General features: G+C 41.3%; 1 protein-coding gene across 3 annotated transcripts in view; it reads right to left on the minus strand.

Annotated features, from left to right (window-relative positions):
* The window catches only part of MFSD12 (major facilitator superfamily domain containing 12), an 82,231-nt gene that overhangs the window by 31,474 nt on the left and 32,304 nt on the right, over nucleotides 1-18,453 (minus strand). Inside the window, exon 10 of one of the 3 annotated variants that reach the window (XM_072113985.1) lies at nucleotides 13,975-14,146. The exons of the other annotated variants lie outside the window; for them this stretch is intronic. Within the exon in view, the coding sequence (XP_071970086.1) occupies nucleotides 14,118-14,146 (29 nt within the window). The 3' untranslated portion in view covers nucleotides 13,975-14,117. Of the gene's footprint in view, nucleotides 1-13,974; nucleotides 14,147-18,453 lie in introns of those variants that run through there. 3 annotated transcript variants of the gene reach the window in all.

Below are 18,453 nucleotides of genomic sequence, written 5' to 3' on the forward strand. Positions count from 1 at the left end.
GTCTGGGAGCCCTATCTTAGAGCTGAGAGTTCTACTGACAGTACACAAAGGGTCAACCATGTGAGAGCAAATGATGCAGCCTGCAAGAGTGAAACATGTACAAGCGACACCAGAGCGAGTGGTAATGTTAGTTTTTTATGTTTGCTGGTCATCATAATCACAGTTGTCACCAGATCTTAGACTGAGCCTCTGTAACTTACACAGGACAGCTGCCTTTTATAAACTAGGATTAAAAAGGATTGTTGTTATCCCTAAGTGGTTCCTTTCCATTTGTTGACTTATATGCAACTCACCTGAGGGGAGTACAATGATATAAATGTTGTACTGCGTGTTAAATTTTACTTGCATTGCCCTGCCTCCTTCTTGATTGACAGGTCTCACTGCTAGGGCACGCTGCTGTATGGAACTAGTACTTAGCGACCGTCTGCCAATATTCAACTACAGACATATACAGCTCCGTTTACTTATTATCAGCGGTGGGAAAAAAACCTGTGTCATATGTTTTACACAGCGTCTTACTAGAATGTGCAACACCCCTGCCACTGCGTAAGGCAGAGTGTTTGCGAATAAGCCCCCTGTATCATTTGGTACATTTGGAGGTAATTAGCAGCAGTAGTTACTGCCTGGACAGGCAAGGGTTAACCTTATTGAATGTTATTTTCCAATGATGTTCCACCTTTGTAACTGGAGTGTGATTGGAGAGTGAGACCACCTGACCAGGGAATGATAAAACCTCAGGTCAGGAAATGACAAGCGCTCTTGCAATCCAGCTCTCTTACCAGAGACACCTTAGAGCACATGCTCTGACCACAGGCCTCAGGATATCAACTACACACTGAGTGACAGCGACAGTGTGTGCCTCACACACCTCGTGAACCCACACAGAAACACCCAGGATAAAGCTGCAGCTTCCAGCATTGGACACAGCTACATCCCAGCATGCACCTGAATCCAGGCTGGTGACCCACCTCCTGAGGTTCCTTCTCCAAGATCACTCAGGTAATCTGCACTTGTACAGAATCGTTTGCTGCTGTTGGTTCGAATAAAGAACTGTAAGTTACTTTTATGCACAACACTGCCCTGCTACGGCTGTATCACCATCAAGGGCACCCCATCTAACTACCAGGGACTCGTACTACAGACTCTAAGGGTTGCCCCAGAGAGAACCAGTACCACAGCCTATCCCTCATCTAATTTCTTGCATACACCACCTGCTGGAGACCTTCCAGGCTGTGGACCAGCCCTCCAGTCCCCATACCAAGCAACGTGGCACTAGCATGCCTAGGCCGCAACTGGTATTCTGGGCCCCGGCTGCCTCCAGGCCCCAAAACAAGGCTAGGCCCCGATGGGGGATGTTGCAAATGCGTAGTGAGAGCTCTGTTACATCATTGAGTATTTCATGTCATGGGACCAGGATTATGTCATTTAGGTCCTTTAAGCAATAACATTTGATTTATCCAGTATGATTAACATCTACCACAGGTATATATCTGACCACATGAAATCACACCATGCCTACATGGACGTCACTTGTCCGCATGCCTGCACTGGATTTCATATGACTAGGCATATTCATGAGGTTAATGTTAATGTCACTCAGTAAAGGACATTGGATGACATCAACAAGGTCACATGACATGAATTGATGAATAGTGAGGAGGTATATTGCAAGGCGGAGGAGTATATGGGAGGGGCAGGCTGAGCAGGATACGCCCCCTTTGATGCCAAGTAGGATAACATAAAGTTGATTTTATGTGGGTTTTTAGGGAAACAATTTTTAGCTAAAAGAAGGGTTGCATTCAGTTAATCCTTGAAAAATTATGATTACATTTTGGGGCTGTTATTTTTGTGGGGAAGCCAGGCCTCCTTGTCTTACATATCAAAATGATGCTGGGAGCTCCTGCACTATGGTCAAAGACCATGGCCCTGTGGGCCATTTTTACCACCGAGTGGGATGTGCAACCATTCAGGATGCTGGCAATTTGGTGCAGTGGGGGGGGGGGGGGGGTACCAGCATAGTTGCACATGAATCAATAGAATCCACGTCTTTCTGGCCAGAAGCTAGTGATAATGAGAGGACTACGCTAGAATCCTGCTATGAGCTTTCGTGCAGAGTCCTAGATGTGGCTCAGCAACATGATGTCACCAGCAGATGTCAGGTGTTGGCAACAGAAGGAGGTGCACACTGTAGGAGTATGGAAGCAATAATCACAATGGGCACAGTATAGCTCTCTTAAAGGACACCTGTCATCAGGTCTCTGCCACTAGTCCTGTCACCTCTACCTGTTGGAGCAGCTCACAAGGATCCATCCCAGCCTTTATCTAGCTATTTCATACATTATTCATTGTAAAATCATCTTTTCTTTATTATGTAAATGAGGCTGGTCACATGGTCAGAGGCAGTGATGTCACTCCTGTTCCCCCTCCCCTCCCCTCCCCCTGCTCATGTCTGTGTGTAGTGTATAGTAAAGCATGGCTAGTGTGTGTGCTGCATCTGCTGACATGCTGCATCCTCCTAATATACAGGTGAGAGACACAGACATCAGCTACACATGAATCTGACATATTCTGCTGTAACATGGCTGCCTGGAGCTGCTGTATCTCTCCTGTACACACACACACAGGCTGCAGGGGGCGCCAGCACCAGGAAGTACATCATTATACAGCCTCACTCCATTATACAGGCTGTCAGTCATGCACTGGGGGTGTGGCTGTGCCTCCCACTCATGAATAAGGTGGACAGCTTGAATATGCTAATGCTTCATTGGACATTTCACAGGTCATTTGCATACAGCTTTAGGACCTCATTGCTTAGGTTTACAGGCATGTAGAGGGACAATGAAGGGATAGAGGCAATGCTCTCTAATGGCAGTTTATGAAAATATATTTAGTTTAGGGGGGTTATTTTGCATGACGGGTTCTCTTTAATAATGGGAACAGAATAGAGCCTGTTAATACAGAAAAAAGGGTATATTACTGTATTAATACAAGGGGCAAAATACCTTACTCTATTCATTCTGGGGCAAAGTTTATTCCACTGTTAATACAGGGGCACAGTATATAGCTTGATGCAAGGGGTACAGTACATGGCTCTACTAGTGCAGGTGTCACAGTATATAGATTAATACAAGAGAACACTGTATAGCTTTCTTTATACAGGGTGACCAGTATATAGAGTGATACAGAGGGAAGAGTATATAGATCATTACAGAGAGCACAGTATATAGATTGATACAGGTGGAATAGTAAAGATTATGTACAGTATATAGCTTTGTTAAAACAGGAGAACAGTATATAGATAGATACAGGTGGAACAATATAGATTAGAGGGGCAGTGTACAAATTTTAATTGCACTAGGGGCCCCCCGGAGTTGTGGGAGTCACTAAAACAGGTAATTACTGGGGGTTCTTCATGTCACATGGCACCAAACTGCATAAGGCTAGAACTACAAAGCTGGTTTCCCTGCTGACATCACGCTAGAGGCAGTGAATAAAAGAGCACAATCTGAGATGCTTAAAGCAGAACGGACAATGGTGGGACAGAAAATCCTGACATTATTAGATCAGAAATCACAATGCGCAAGAGATAGGGTGCACAAAGGGTACTACGAATATAGCAATAAATAGGGTAAGTGGCTCTCGAGGGCCCTGCATCCGAGGCTCCGGATGTTCCCAGTTATGCTCCTCAACTCTCCCAAAAAGGAGTGGTAAACTCCCCCTCTGGGGTCCGGCAGAAGTTTAGAGTCTTCTATACCAGGATGTATGGTCTGGGGGCAGCGAGACCCTGGGATGACCCAGAGATCCAGACATACCTAGATAGCTTTGCTCCCCCTGGTATTCCCTCAGAGGCCTTTGAGCCCGACTTCACAGCGGAAGAATGGATGTATGCCATTAAAGACCTTAAAGGGGTTTTCCCCATGAAAGAAAATTCTCTAATCTCAATTCCCTAGTGATGTTAACACAATAAAGATCATTTTTAACCCTTTACTTCAATTTTTCTCAGATTTATTGCTGTTTTAGCTCCTATAACTCAGTGATGGTTAGTGTAAAATTCCAAGGTGTGGACAGGGACTCTCTAATCAGACACTTCATGAGCCATCTAGTTCTGTGGAGTGAAAATGTGGTAAGATTATCAGGGTACAGATGTATATACACTTTCATTTATCGTCTGAAAATTGTACTAGTATCTGACACATAGAAACAGAGATGAGACAGATTAGAGATTATGAGATCCATTAGATGCCTATTACACACTTTCAGCTCTCCTACTACATCTTTGCTATTTTGCAACACACTAGATATGCTGTGTCCTCCTGCTGTGCCTTCCCAGATTAACAATTTAGCTGTATGTAGCTTGTAGTTGTCCCCGTGCTGCTGCTTCCAACAGGAACTCAGGGGTAACTGAAACTGTGTACACCAGGACTGGTGTACACAGGTTGGACTTAAATCTGTGAATTGCTGTATTTTTGTTAATAACAGTGAATTAGAGAATGTGTTATTTTGTTATCCTGAGTACATTTAAGAAATTTGTCTTTGTTGGAATACCCCTTTAAAAATCGGTAAAAGCCTGCGCCCGGGTTTACGCCGCAATTCTTTTCGAGATATGGAGTTACAGGAACCCTTGTTAGCTGATTTGAATGCTATAGTCTTGGGCTCAGCATTCCCGTCCCACGCTCGGTTATCCCATATCACACTGCTCCAGAAACCGGGAAGGGAATCCATCCATTGCGAAAACTTTAGGCCGATCTCTCTTATTAACATCGACCTTAAGCTATACGCCAAGCTTCTAGCCATAAAGGGGTATTCCCATTTCATGTTATTGTTTGTATTAGAAAAAGGTTATACAATTTACCAATATACCTTCTGTATCAATTCCTCACGGTTTTCTAGATCTCTGCTTGCTGTCACTCTGTGGAAAGCTTCTATGTTTACTTCCAGTGGACAAAAATCTGACCATGGTTACAAAGGTGCACGGCTCATTAGCATCATAAAGAGAATGAGTTATAACGAGCCGTGCACCTATGTGACCATGGTCAGATTTATGTCTACTGGAAGTAAACATAGAAGCTTTCTATAGAATGACATCAAGCAGAGATGTAGAAAACCATAAGGAATTGATACAGATAGTATATTGGAAAATTGTATAACTTTTTATGGCAAAAACATAACATTCATTTTTTGAAATGGGAATACCCCTTTAAGGATAAGATCCCTGATACCAAACGCCGGGAGGTAAGTACATGTATATTTTTTTGAGCAGCCCCCTCCCGGCCACCTTTGTTTTTATGGAAAGTCTCGGACAACCCCTTTAACCTATCCAGGGCAGTGGTTGCACAGATATTCAACACGTTTCCTTTCCGCTGGAAGTCGGTCTCCATTAAATATTTGGGTGTGCTGATACCGGATGACCCTTTTAGGGCGTTTGACCTTATGTTCCTTTGTTATCTAGTATAGACAGATTTACAGGTATGGGTCAAGCTACCCCTATCCTGGATGGGCAGGATGTATGTCCTAAAGTGGCTCTGCCTAGTTCTCTTTTGAGGTGCATCTGCTCCATGGCTACTAGATTTGGATGGGCATCCTCCCGACCGTGCCTGGCACTATCGACGCTGTCCAGGTCTAAGCTGAATGGGGACATGGGTCTACCCAACTTTTACCACTACCATAGAGCTGCAGTGTTCACATGTGCACTGAACATTATTCACCATGGGGCAGACAAGCTGTGGGCAGCTATGGAAGCGGCTTACTCAAAATACCCTGCTTGCTCTGATGTGGACCCTCTTGTCACGAGACCAGATAGATCCCACTACCCCCCACTAACGAAAGCAATCCTCACAGTTTGGAACAGGACGCATGGTAAGGGACAGGATGGGGACAGCCTCCTTTTCTCTAAATCAGGTCCCCTAACTCCCCTGTCCTTCAATTTAGAATTCCTGTTGGGCCTTTCCCCACCTAAGTTTTGATCCCGGACGTAGATATAATCCAAATCCGACATGTACTCACAGTCTCTGGCTTAAAGAATATTGGGGAGCTCATACCCACAGATACTCTTCAGCGCAGGAGGTCAACAGCTTCTGTGCAATGCAGACTCCTCGAGAGGCAGTTACCAGGTCTCTTACCCTATTTGACCCTGATTGGTGTGCCTCTAAATCACCCTTCAAGCATCTTACATCTTTGATCTACAGGTTTCTGCTGAAGTATAGGGCAAGATGAGATCGACCAACTGCTCATTTTATAGGGCCTGGGAAAGGGATCTGGGGAAACAGTTCTCTGAGCATGGATGGGAAAAGGCTCATATATTCACTCACAAAATTTCAGTGTACTGTCAGTTACAGGAAACAAATTACAAGATTTCAAAGAGATGGCATAGGACTCCTAAATTCCTACATAGCATATACTCCTCCATGCCTAACCCATGTTGGAGATGCCTAGACGCTAGCAGATCGATGTTACTTACACATATGGTGGGAGTATCCCTGTGGGAGGCTGTATTCTTGTTATATAAATCGCCTGTACAAAGCATCTCTCCCGTGGATCCCAGAGGTCGCAATGTTGTCTTTCTTCCCACGAGCATATAGAACTATTAAGAGAGGCCTGGCAAGACCTTTTGTGATGGTGGCACCGAGGGTTATTCCCAGGCTGTGAAAATCCCAGGGATCCCCCTTCTAGGAGGCTTTGGGCAGAGGAGCTGGGGTTTATCATATTCACGGAAGAGATGATAGGTATCGATGGGGACAGAGTAGAGACGGCATATAAGTTTCATACTACATGGCTCTCATGAACATCCTTCAGGGATTCGATTGAATTTCAGACTTGGCTCTCAGAAGTTTGATTGTTCTTTTTTTTTTACGCTTGGGCTAATATTGTATATTTGGGTAGGCTACCCTTTCCCTACCCCATACTCCCTAGTGTGTTTACCGTTGTTTGTCTAAGTACATTGTTGTTTTGTCTAGTTGCTGGAGCCTCTTGATGTATCCGGCTGCGCCAGAGCAGCGGCAGGGCTATCACACAATGGCGCATGACCAACGATGTATGATAAATAATCCCCATAATGTTTAAAAAAATGGCCAAATTTGAGTATTTGAATTCAGAAGTATTTCTTTTGCTAGGAAATTTAGGGATCATTTTTTCGAGTCCTAGAAATGTGTCTGGCACTCAAACTATGGGGCAGATGTATAGAAAGTTTCTAAAAGTAGCTGTAAAGTTATAATGAATGCGATTCCCCCTCGAAAAAGATGCCCATGTTATGCTGCTCGCCCTTTTCTTTCCAAAGTTATGGCATTTTCTTTTCTGAAAGTGTTTGATAAAAATCTTTCTAACAAGAGGAAGTGGGTGGAGGAAATCTGAGGGGTATAGCAAAGAAACCACTGGATTTAAATAACAAAAGATAATAGGCAGTTTTACATCCCAAGATATATTGATCTGAGGGGAAAACATTTTACAATTGTTCTTTAAGGGGGTTTTCCCATGAAAGAAAATTCTCAAATCTCAATCCCCTAGTGATGTTAACACAATAAAGATAATTTTTAAACATTTACTTCACAATTTTCACAGTTTTATTGCTGTTTTATCTCCTATCAGTGTCATACTCTCTCAGCAGACACATTATGATTCCTCTATTGCTTTGTGAGATGCTGGGTGCTAACAATGTGCTTAGATTATCAGGGTAAAGGTTTATATACACTTACATTTAGCCTCTGAAAGATAAAAAGAGATGGATCTCATCATCTCTGATCTGTCTCAAGACATGCATATTATACCTGACATTATCAGATCTGCTATAACAGCCATAACATACACATATCTCTGCTACATATCTCCCCTGGATATCTGCCTGTAGCTTTACTCTCCTCAACATAGGTTTCTTGCCATCAGGAAGTCTGTGTGAGCTTTTCTTGGAATGCAAGGGTGGAGGCTAGAGTGCAAAGAGCATCTAAGTGCAGCGTCAGACAGAAGAATATTCAGGGTCAGAAAATTCAGGGTCAGGTCCAGGGGCAACCAAAATTTTGTACACCAGGACTGATAGAGACAGGTTGGACTTATATGTGTGAAATGCTGTACTTTTGTTAATAACATTGAATTACAGAATGGGTTATTTTGTTATCCTGAGTATATTTAATAATCTTGTTTTAGGAAAAATACCCCTTTAAGTGTCTACAAGGCCGTAAAGAGAACCTGTCTGCAGTATTTCACACATCAGGTTGATATCATGTATCTGCAGGTTCCATTATACAGAAACTTTTTTTGTTCAAGATATCTGCTGCTTTGTTGAGAAATCACATTTAGTACCTATATATTTAACTTCTGGAGTCCAAGCCACTGGGGTGACTCAAGCAGCAGCTCTAACTGAAACAATAGAAATACCGTATTTTTCGGACTATAAGGCGCACCGGATTATAAGGTGCACCATCAATAAATGCCTGCTAAAACATCTAGGTTCATATATAAGGTGCACCGGATTATAAAGCGCACCGGATTATAAGGCTGAATGACCAGCAGATGGCAGACCTGTGACAAGTTCAAGGCAGCTGTTGTCTGTAAGTAGGGTTCATATATAAGGCGCACTGGACTATAGAAAGGATCAAAGGATTTTCTGTGGGCCTTATAGTCCGAAAAATACTGTATGTATGGTTTTCTAAATGTGATTTCTCAAAAATAAACCTGCAGAAATCTTAGTCTAACACATGTTACAGGTTTCCCTTGATGATAATTTTGTACATTTATTTCTGAATAGGGCAAATAAATGATATGCCAAATCCTACAGGTTCCATTTGATGATTTTTTTTTACATTAATTAATTCTTGAAATTTTCAACAATTAAGATTTAAAGTCTATGGTTCTATAGGTTTTTCTCATGCTCAGCCATTTTCATTTACAGAATATGGGGGACATTTATTAGAGCTTGTATGCCAGTTTTTTGTGAACCCCCATGCATTGTGATAATATTCTCCTTCACACCACCTCCATGCCTAATGAATGCAGCCTGTAGCAGAGTATCCAGCACAGAGCGTTATTTCCATGCACCTGCGGACTCGCTACAGCCAGTGGCCTTTCAAGCCTGAACCGTTGCTGAAAATAGAGTGATTCTACACCAGTGCAGCTGCCCAGAGCCTCCCGATTTATCTGGTGGTGCAGGAAAGGGCTGGGTCATATCATAAGTTGTTTACGAAACGCATATGATGTATCTCCATCTAAGACTTAAATAAAATTACAAAATTTAAGTTTCTTCTTGTAAAATATTTCAATATACATGAAAGAAATAAAAAGGAACACTGCATTTTGGCTCAATTTTATCTAAATTAACATTGATTTGTTGACTAGAGGGTAAAACATTTATTCTCTAGTTAAACTCAAGTCATGTGAACAGAACAACATGTACAGTGATTGTACTGAGGCACAAAGAATCACTGCTGGTTTGTACTGCTCATTGTGACATAGCTTGGCACCTTTATAAACCACTTTATTACATATATATTCTCATCTATAAGTACAAAACTGATGATTTCACAATTTTAACAAATTATGAAAGTGTGAAGCATAGAACATAGTCACAGGATACACTCACATTCTGGAGTGGCATCTTCTTGTTTTTGTGAAAATAAGAATGTTTATTTTCTGTATTACAAGAGTGCAGCATCACAGGACAAAAAATGCTGGTATCGTATATACTTGAGTATAAGCACCACAATTTGTGTGCTAAAAAAGCCCCATACGGCTTATGACTAGGGCTATGCATGTCATTTTTTATCAATGAGGGGGCTCTGCAGGTCATTTTATTAAATTGTATTGCATCTGAAATTGCATTTCCCCACCCTAGGCTTATACTCAAGTCAAAAAGGTTTTCACCAATTTTTGTGGTAACATTAGACGCCTCGGCTTATTCTTGCACTGCATTATTGAAAGCTGAATTTGTGATAACTAGAAGACCATACATTTTCAGGAAGGGTATAAGTGTTTTTGTATGGGGTAGCCACTTAAAGGAAACCTACCACTTGAAGTGGCAGGTTTCCGATGGCAATACCGAGCACCAGCTCAGGGTGAGCTGGTGCCGGAGCTTATTTTAGTTAGTGTTTTAAAGTCTAAGGTACGAATATGTAGACAGAGTGAGGGGTCCATCAATTCAGGTCAAAATAGAGTGCCAATCTTAGGGCAACTCAAAGAGAGTATCCCAAGTTAGACAGTCCATATCCACCACAAAGTAAATCGAGATGACAAAGCAAACCACGTCAAACGATTCAGATAAATGACAAAATCACAATGACGGTACCCACTTAGTAACTACTGCACAGAACAATTGCTGGAAGTAGTCATATACAGTACATCAAATGGTAATACAGACGCATGATTCAGGTATGCAACCAGAAAGGCCAAGCAAGTTCAATACAATGGTTTGCATTTTCTTGCTAGAAGAAGAAAATTTGCAATATGACCAATTTTCACAAATATACATTTCTGGGATTTTGTCAAGCATAATGGCACATTAATGGGCCTTTTTCATTTTTCTTGGCTCATTGGAGTTAGAAATTTGTAGCATTTAGCATTTTTTATGCAACTCCCTCCATTTAGAAAATGTGAATGTGCAGAATGCCAGATAATAATAATCATAATGATTATAATAATCATAATGATTATAATGATAATAATACTTACGGTATTAGATTTCCAAGGGCATGTGTTAAGTTTGGAATTTCTTCTCCTTCATCCCCCCCCCCCCCCGCCATTTCCCTATGTTCCCTATGTAGGTCTCATCTTAGCCATTTAATATTTTAAACTATAAGCGGGCTTCCATAAAGACATTACATCTGTACCTATGCATAAATGCCTTACTTAGTTAAAGGGAACCTGTCTGCAGAAATTGCTCTAATAAACAACTAACAGTTTGCTGTCAAGCAGAAAAACGTTTTTGAGATCATGTCTCTCATGACCTGGTGTGTTGGCATCATCACAAAAATCTACTTTAAAGTGAGATGTAAATTGGTTATATAAAGTCAAAGAGGGCGGAGACAATCTGAAGATAAGGTCTCCCTGCCTCAGAACACCCCCTTCACTGTATTTGATGGTCCTGCATCCAGAGACATCACTAACCAAATCGCATGAAGTCTGGTGCATATCATCAAAGAGTAGGAGGCATTTTGAGGTGGAGAGATCTTGACTAATTTTACATCTCACTTCAAAAATGATTTTCTGGAAGATGCCACCACACTGGGCCATGAAAGTAATCTTGAAGTGTTAAACTGCTTTATAACAAACTGGTATATGTTTATTAGGTCCCTTTCTGATGACAGGTTCCCTTTAAAACCAGAAGTTTACATAAAGAACATGCTTATGCTTATCACATGAAATCAGAAAAAAAAACTTTCCCATCTCAATTTAGTTAGGATTACCAAAATTATTTAAATTTGCCAAAAGCCAGAATAATGACTTAATTATTTAAAGGGAACCTGTCATCCCCTTATCCCTCTAATCCCACCAACACCACCTTATGATGTATCATGCATGTCTGCCAGAGGTCCTTGTATATTTTTCAAAAGTGCCGACACGGAAATATGCCTCTTATTCTCATGTAAAAAAACACAGTCAGTCAAAGAGATAGGAGGAAGGACTGTCTGGACATTAAGCCTGACGCTCTGTCCACTGCAAGCATCATGGGTGCCAGCTCTGCCTCCAAATGCCCACATATCATCTCCTTCAATGCAGTAATGCAATTTCGACACTGAAGGAGATGATGGGCGTTCGGAGGCAAGTCTGGCGCCCACGATGCCTAGTGTAGGCGGTTAGGATTGCCTGGCAGCTGTATCTTCTTGACAGCATTTTTACATGACAACAAAAGATGATTTTTCAGAAGCGTTGGCATGTAGTAATATGCATCAAGGTCCTCTAAAGGGGCATGCATTATACAAGCTACTGTTGGTGGGCTTAGGGGGAAGATAAGGGGATGGCAAGTTTAAATACACTGAGAATACTATGCAGTTAAACAATCTTGGACAGACCATATAATGTCATTTCGTTTTTAAGCTTCTGATATGTTTATTGGCAACTTCTGATTTAATTAGAGAGACACCTTTGGATGTATTTGAAGGCACACCTGAAGCAAACTGTTTCATGTGTAACATCATGGCAAAGACTAAACAAAAATCAGTCAAGATATCAGAAAGAGAAAAGTGGACTTGCACAAGTCAGGTTGACTGTATACTGCAGCTCCCCACCTCCATGACAGGAACAGTGGATATCAATATAAGTCATAGTTACATTTGGAGGAAAATGGAGAAGCTTGCAAGTCTTAGAACACCATACAAACTGTGAAACACAGGGGTGGCAGCGCCAGGTTGTAAAGTTGTTTTTCTGCAGGAGGGACTGGGGCACTTCACAAAACAGATGGCATCACAAGGAAAGAACATTATACATGGGTTTCAAAACTGAGCCAACATCTCAATACAACAGCCAGGAAGGTAAAGCCTAGGTACAAAAGTATCTTCCAAATGGACAATGACCCGAAGCATACTGCCAAAGTAGTTACAAAGCGACTTGATTATAAGTTTTCGAGTGGCCGTCACAAAGCTCTGATCTCAATCCTATTGAAAGTCTGTGTGCAAAGCTGAAAAGGCAGTTGTATGCAAGGGGGCCTACAAACATGGCTCAGTTCTGTCAGAAGGAATGGGCCCAAATTCCTACAACTGTGCCAAATAGCAGCCTAATGATAAATAACCCCCATACAGTTAAAATCTAACATTTGATTTCATGCATTATGAAGCAAACATACCTTGAGAATGCTGTAGCTACACTGATGCAGAAGCATTTCTTGTTTAATACCGGAGCTGAGTGGTTCATAATGGTAAATTTCCTTTAAAGGACATTAACTACCAGATTACTGATAGTAGATTGACCTCTTATGCATACTTGTTACCTCTAGAGGATGATGGCACAGTCTTTAGCTAGTTCCAGGTCTCCCGAATTCCTCAGAAAACAACTCAATAAAAATATGCAAATTAGCCTGAGGTGCTCAGGCTCTCATCATCTGTGAGCGCCTCATGACTCCGCCGCTCCCTAATTATTCACGAACCCCTGCTGCTCAATATTCCCCCCTCCGTCCCACCCCGCTATGCTCAGCCAGCCGGTGACGTCAGCCGATGGTCTGGAAATCTTGCGCCTGCGCAAGAACCCATTCCTTGTTTGCTCCGCGAGGAAGAGGTTCTTGCACATGCGTAAGATTTTTAGATGGCCGGCTGACAACTGGTGGTGTGAATATCGAACAATATAGTGTATTGTAGTAATGTAGGTGCCACTACAGCAGATCTGTGTTGTGAAATGGGTAGGTTGCCCAAAGAAACGCTGGGTAGAAGGCTGACCTGGGAAAGTTGGGTGCGTCTAATAGGGTTTAATTAGCAGACAGCTGGAAGTTCTGCAGAAATACCTGGTGCAGACTACCCACAGGGGCTCCATCGTGGGGAAGAGACAGGTCATATGAAAGACCTGTGGAGCCATGGTAGTTGTGAACTGCAGAACTTTGTATTTTTTCTAGTGCCAGGCAGTAGACCACTTGATTGTTTCGTATTACTGCCGAATAAAACCGGCTGAAGTCAGTAGCACCAAAAACCATACAGTGTTGACTGTGAATTGCTAAAGTGTGCCCGTCTAATCCCTTACAGTATATAAACTTCTGATTTAAACTGTATATTGAATTGTACCCCTTTGCTTACATACAATGCTATGCATTTGCTTGGGAATCCTCTGTCTTCGGTCCTGCAAGACCATATTCTTGGATGTGGTTTGTTTTATATGGTTTTTTTTGTGTATAGACATAGATTAAACCTTAAAAGTGGATGTGGCTCATCTTACTTCAGTGAATGGACAATGTTGAAACTGGAGTAACACCTCAGAACAGAATTAATACCAGATAAACCAGATTTATTAACTTAGCTTTGCCGCATTTTTACATGAACACGGTGTCATGATAACAAAGTCCCCTATGGTCTCTACTATAAGGACAGTACAATAATGAACTTCGTGGCAGAACACCAGCATAAGAAAAGTATGTAAGATATGGCTCAGAAGTCGATTATATTAAAGACCAGACTGGTACATGAATGCATGACGCTAAATTCTTTGGTCGTATCTCATCAATACTGGTAGGCTTTTCTCTCACTCCCTAAAAATACAAAGAAATATTGAGCATATTCAAAGAGTACAAAACAATGTAGCCTTCTAATCCACACACTGGGCACACATATCATAAAAGGAGATTACAAACTTGATAAGGGAAAATCTACGAGCATGCATCATATTCTTGACATCCTTACATTGATGTCAGAATGCAATGCTCTCCAGAATTTTATATTTTTACATCATACTAGCAAAGGGAGCTGTAGCCCTATTTTTTGTTTTCTATTGCACACAAAGACATCCCCCCCCCCCCATCACCCATAAAATAATCTACCATTGCCGCCTCCTTTGCTAGTATAAACAAATTCATATATAAACTTCCATTGGCTATAACTTGTCAGGCATATTCACTGACTCTACAAGTAACATTATAAATACTAAAAACACATTCAAAATCCCAGTCCTCTAATAGTTCTATCATTATAGCAGCCACATAAGACACAAAAAAACGTTTTAAACAGTTTACAAAAAAGCTGACCGCAAAACAGACACCAACACTGCAGTAAGCAGTAACGATAGCAAAGCCTTTGCATAACATACACTATACAAGCAGCAGAACCATCAATTTTGAATCAGAATAATATACATATTTACGGTAATAAGGATGCTGAAATGACTTGTGCTTGCACTAGGAGATCTTCAGAAAACTTGTGATGGTTGAAAAAAGTTCATATAAACAAAATTTAATATACCCTGCCCATATAGAGTAGACATCAGGGAAACAAGAAGCAAGACAAACATTAACAAGCTCAATTTGTTGGAGGTTAGCTTCCATCACTGTCCACACTTAAACACCTATAGCGCGAAGTTAGAAGTAATAATATGCATGAGCAACTTAATAGCATGGACCTGTAAAATCTGTTTATCCACTGATGTAACATCAGGCATCAGAGGTTGCACTAATCCTCAAATTTTGTTCTCTCAACTAAAACTACACATCAGAAATGCTGACCTATTTAGTATATACCAGCAGAGTTCCCTTATTTTCTTTTTTTAAGGACCGGGCCCTTTCCTGTTTTTCCATGTCCATTTTTCACTCCCCACATTCAAAAATCTATAACTTTTTTATTTTTACACGTATAGAGCTGTGTGACGGCTTGTTTTCTGCGTAACAAATTGCAATTCATAGCAATGGTATTGAATATTCCATGCCTTGTACTGGGAAGCGGGAACAAAATTCCAAATGCAGTGAAAATGGTGAAAAAACGCATTTGTGCCATTTTCTTGTGGGCTTGGATATTACGGCTTTCACTGAGCGCCCCAAATGACATGTCTACTTCATTCTTTTGGTTGGTACGATTACGGGGATACCAAAATTTGTATAGGTTTTATAATGTTTTCATTCATATAAAAAAATTTTTTTTTTATTTTGCCATCTTCTGGCGCTAATAACCTTTTTATACTGAGGATGGTGTCATTTTTTGCAACATTTGATAATATTTTCAATGATATCATTTTTAGGACTGTACGACCTTTTTTCAAAATGGCAAAAAAGTGCCATTTTCGACTTTGGGCGCTATATTCCGTTACAGGTTTAAACGCATTGAAAAACCGTTAGTACATTTCGATAGATCGGGCATTTTCGGATGTGTCGATACCTAATGTGTTTATAATTTTTACTGTTTATTTATATTTATGTCAGTTCTAGGGAAAGGGGGGTGATATGAATTTTTTTTTTTTTTTAATTATATATGTTTTTTTTATTATAATTTTTTTAAAAACTTTTTTTTACTATTTTTCAGACTCCCTAGGGTACTTTAACCCTAGGTTGTCTGATCGATCCTATCATATACTGCCATACTACAGTATGGCAGTATATGGGGATTTTCCTCCTCATTCATTGCGATGTGCTATCAGCACATTGTAATGAAGGGGTTAAAACGAAATACCGAAGACCCGAGGCTACCATGGAGACGTATCGCTGCTCCCTGATGACGTCACAGAGATCGACGATCCTAGGCAAGATGGCGGCGCCCATGCGCTGCCATCTTTTTGAGGCTGCTGGCAGCGATCGCTGTAATAGCACCGATCGCGGGTGTTACCAGCAAGTCTGTACTGCAATATGCAGCAAAGACTTACCAGCTATGAAGAGGGCTCAGCCCGTGAGCCCTCTCCATGCAGCGGGACCCGACCGCCGCCGTGAATACACGGCGGGTGGTCGCTAACCAGTTAAAGCTATGACACAAGGCTGAATTGAATGCAATGCAAGTGTCCATGTTATTTTAACCTGCCATTTATATTAACCCACCCAAAATAAATACTTCATAAAAAACAATGGGCTATAGTATTTAATACCTTTTTCTTGTGGAACCTGTGGTTGGCTGGGTTAATATATCTTCAAAATTCAACCATATAAAGCCAATAGGCCATTTTTAACCCTTAAGTGCCTGTTAAAATGTAACTTTTAATTCCTTATCTATTAATAAAATAACAAAAAATGTGACTCAGTACTGTGTTGTTTTAAAATAGTCAGGGGTTCGAGATCAGCCGGTTTATAAATATCCCTTTCTCCTGTCAGGTTCCTATCAAGGCTATCTTTTTAGTTTGGATTGTCCTCTGTTGCTTTGGGTGGCGTTCAGAGACACAATCAGCACTCTGACATGGGATGTTAGTAGGGTTGGGGAGAATTTAGGATTGGGGTAGGGTAGTTCACACCATGCATGCATTCATTCCACCAGTCTACCGTATTCCCCCCTTTTGAGTCGGTTTGCCGGTCCTCTATATCTCTATCTGAGCTGTCTCGCTGCTCGGCTGTTCTCGTGCCCCGGATGAAAACCTAGCGTCGCCCCCCCGACATGTTTCGCCACCTGATGTGGCGTCTTCACGGGTTTTGGGGCAATAGCAGTCCCGGTTGCCGTCTGTGCGCCTTTTAAAGGGTTTATTCGTGACGTCACTCTATGGGTGTGTATCTCTCCTCCAATCGTTGCCTCCCGTTGTGTACCTCCCCCTATTTCTTATTGGTACTGGTGTGTGGCTGGATTTGGTCAGGTGCGCATGCGTCAACCCCAATGCGCGTGCATGGGTTGTGTCGCAATCACAGGTCGGCGCTCTTCATCCCTCTCTCGGTACGCGCATGCGCAGATGAGCTGTGCGTTCCCCGCTGCTGATGCGGAGCTTGTCTCCATCTGTTTCTTTATAGTATGCGGCTGCAGTTTCACAGAGGTCGCGGCTCCTCCGCTGTATGCGTGATCGGAGCGTATTATTAGTATTATAGTAGTTATATTCCTGTACATAGGGGGCAGTATTATAGTAGTTATATTCCTGTACATGGGGGGCAGTATTATAGTAGTTATATTCCTGTACATGGGGGGCAGTATTATAGTAGTTATATTCCTGTACATGGGGGGCAGTATTATAGTAGTTATATTCCTGTACATGGGGGGGCAGTATTATAGTAGTTATATTCCTGTACATGGGGGGGCAGTATTATAGTAGTTATATTCCTGTACATGGGGGGGCAGTATTATAGTAGTTATATTCCTGTACATGGGGGGCAGTATTATAGTAGTTATATTCCTGTACATGGGGGGGCAGTATTATAGTAGTTATATTCCTGTACATGGGGGGGCAGTATTATAGTAGTTATATTCCTGTACATGGGGGGCAGTATTATAGTAGTTATATTCTTGTACATAATGGCAGTATCATAGTAGTTATATTCTTGTACATAATGGCAGTATTATAGTAGTTATATTCTTGTAAATAGGGGGCAGTATTATAGTAGTTCTAATAAGACATGTAGGCAGTATTATAGTACAGGTAGTCCCCAGTTTATGTACAAGATAGGTTCTTTAGGTTTCTATTTAAGTTGAAGTTGTAAGCAACTAGGAATTTTATAATTGTAACCCCAGTCAAAAAATGTTTTTTGGTCCCTGTTGGAATTGTATTTTAAAAATGTTTGGTTGTCATAAGAAGCAAGATTAACAATAAATCTTAATTGCAGACATCTTTAATAACTGTTATAACTGTTTATAGTAGCCTAAGGCTAAAGTACAGTAAATTACCAACATCCAGTGGTCCGTTTGTAACTAGGGGTCATCTGCAAGTCGGGTGTTCTTATATAGGGCACCGCCTGTAGTTATACTCTTGTACATAGGGGGCAGTATTATAGTAGTTATATTCCTGTACATAGGGGGCAGTACTATAGTAGTTATATAGTAGGTTGAGAACCACTGCTCTACAGTAACCAAAAATGTCTGGTGTTTCTTTACATTAGGAGCAGCATGTATGTATTTCCATACATATCCCTGCCTGATCTACAGCTTCCTACTGTAATGTGAATACTTGACTGGG

This window comes from Engystomops pustulosus, chromosome 1, assembly GCF_040894005.1.
Source record: "Engystomops pustulosus chromosome 1, aEngPut4.maternal, whole genome shotgun sequence".
NCBI lineage: Eukaryota > Metazoa > Chordata > Amphibia > Anura > Leptodactylidae > Engystomops > Engystomops pustulosus.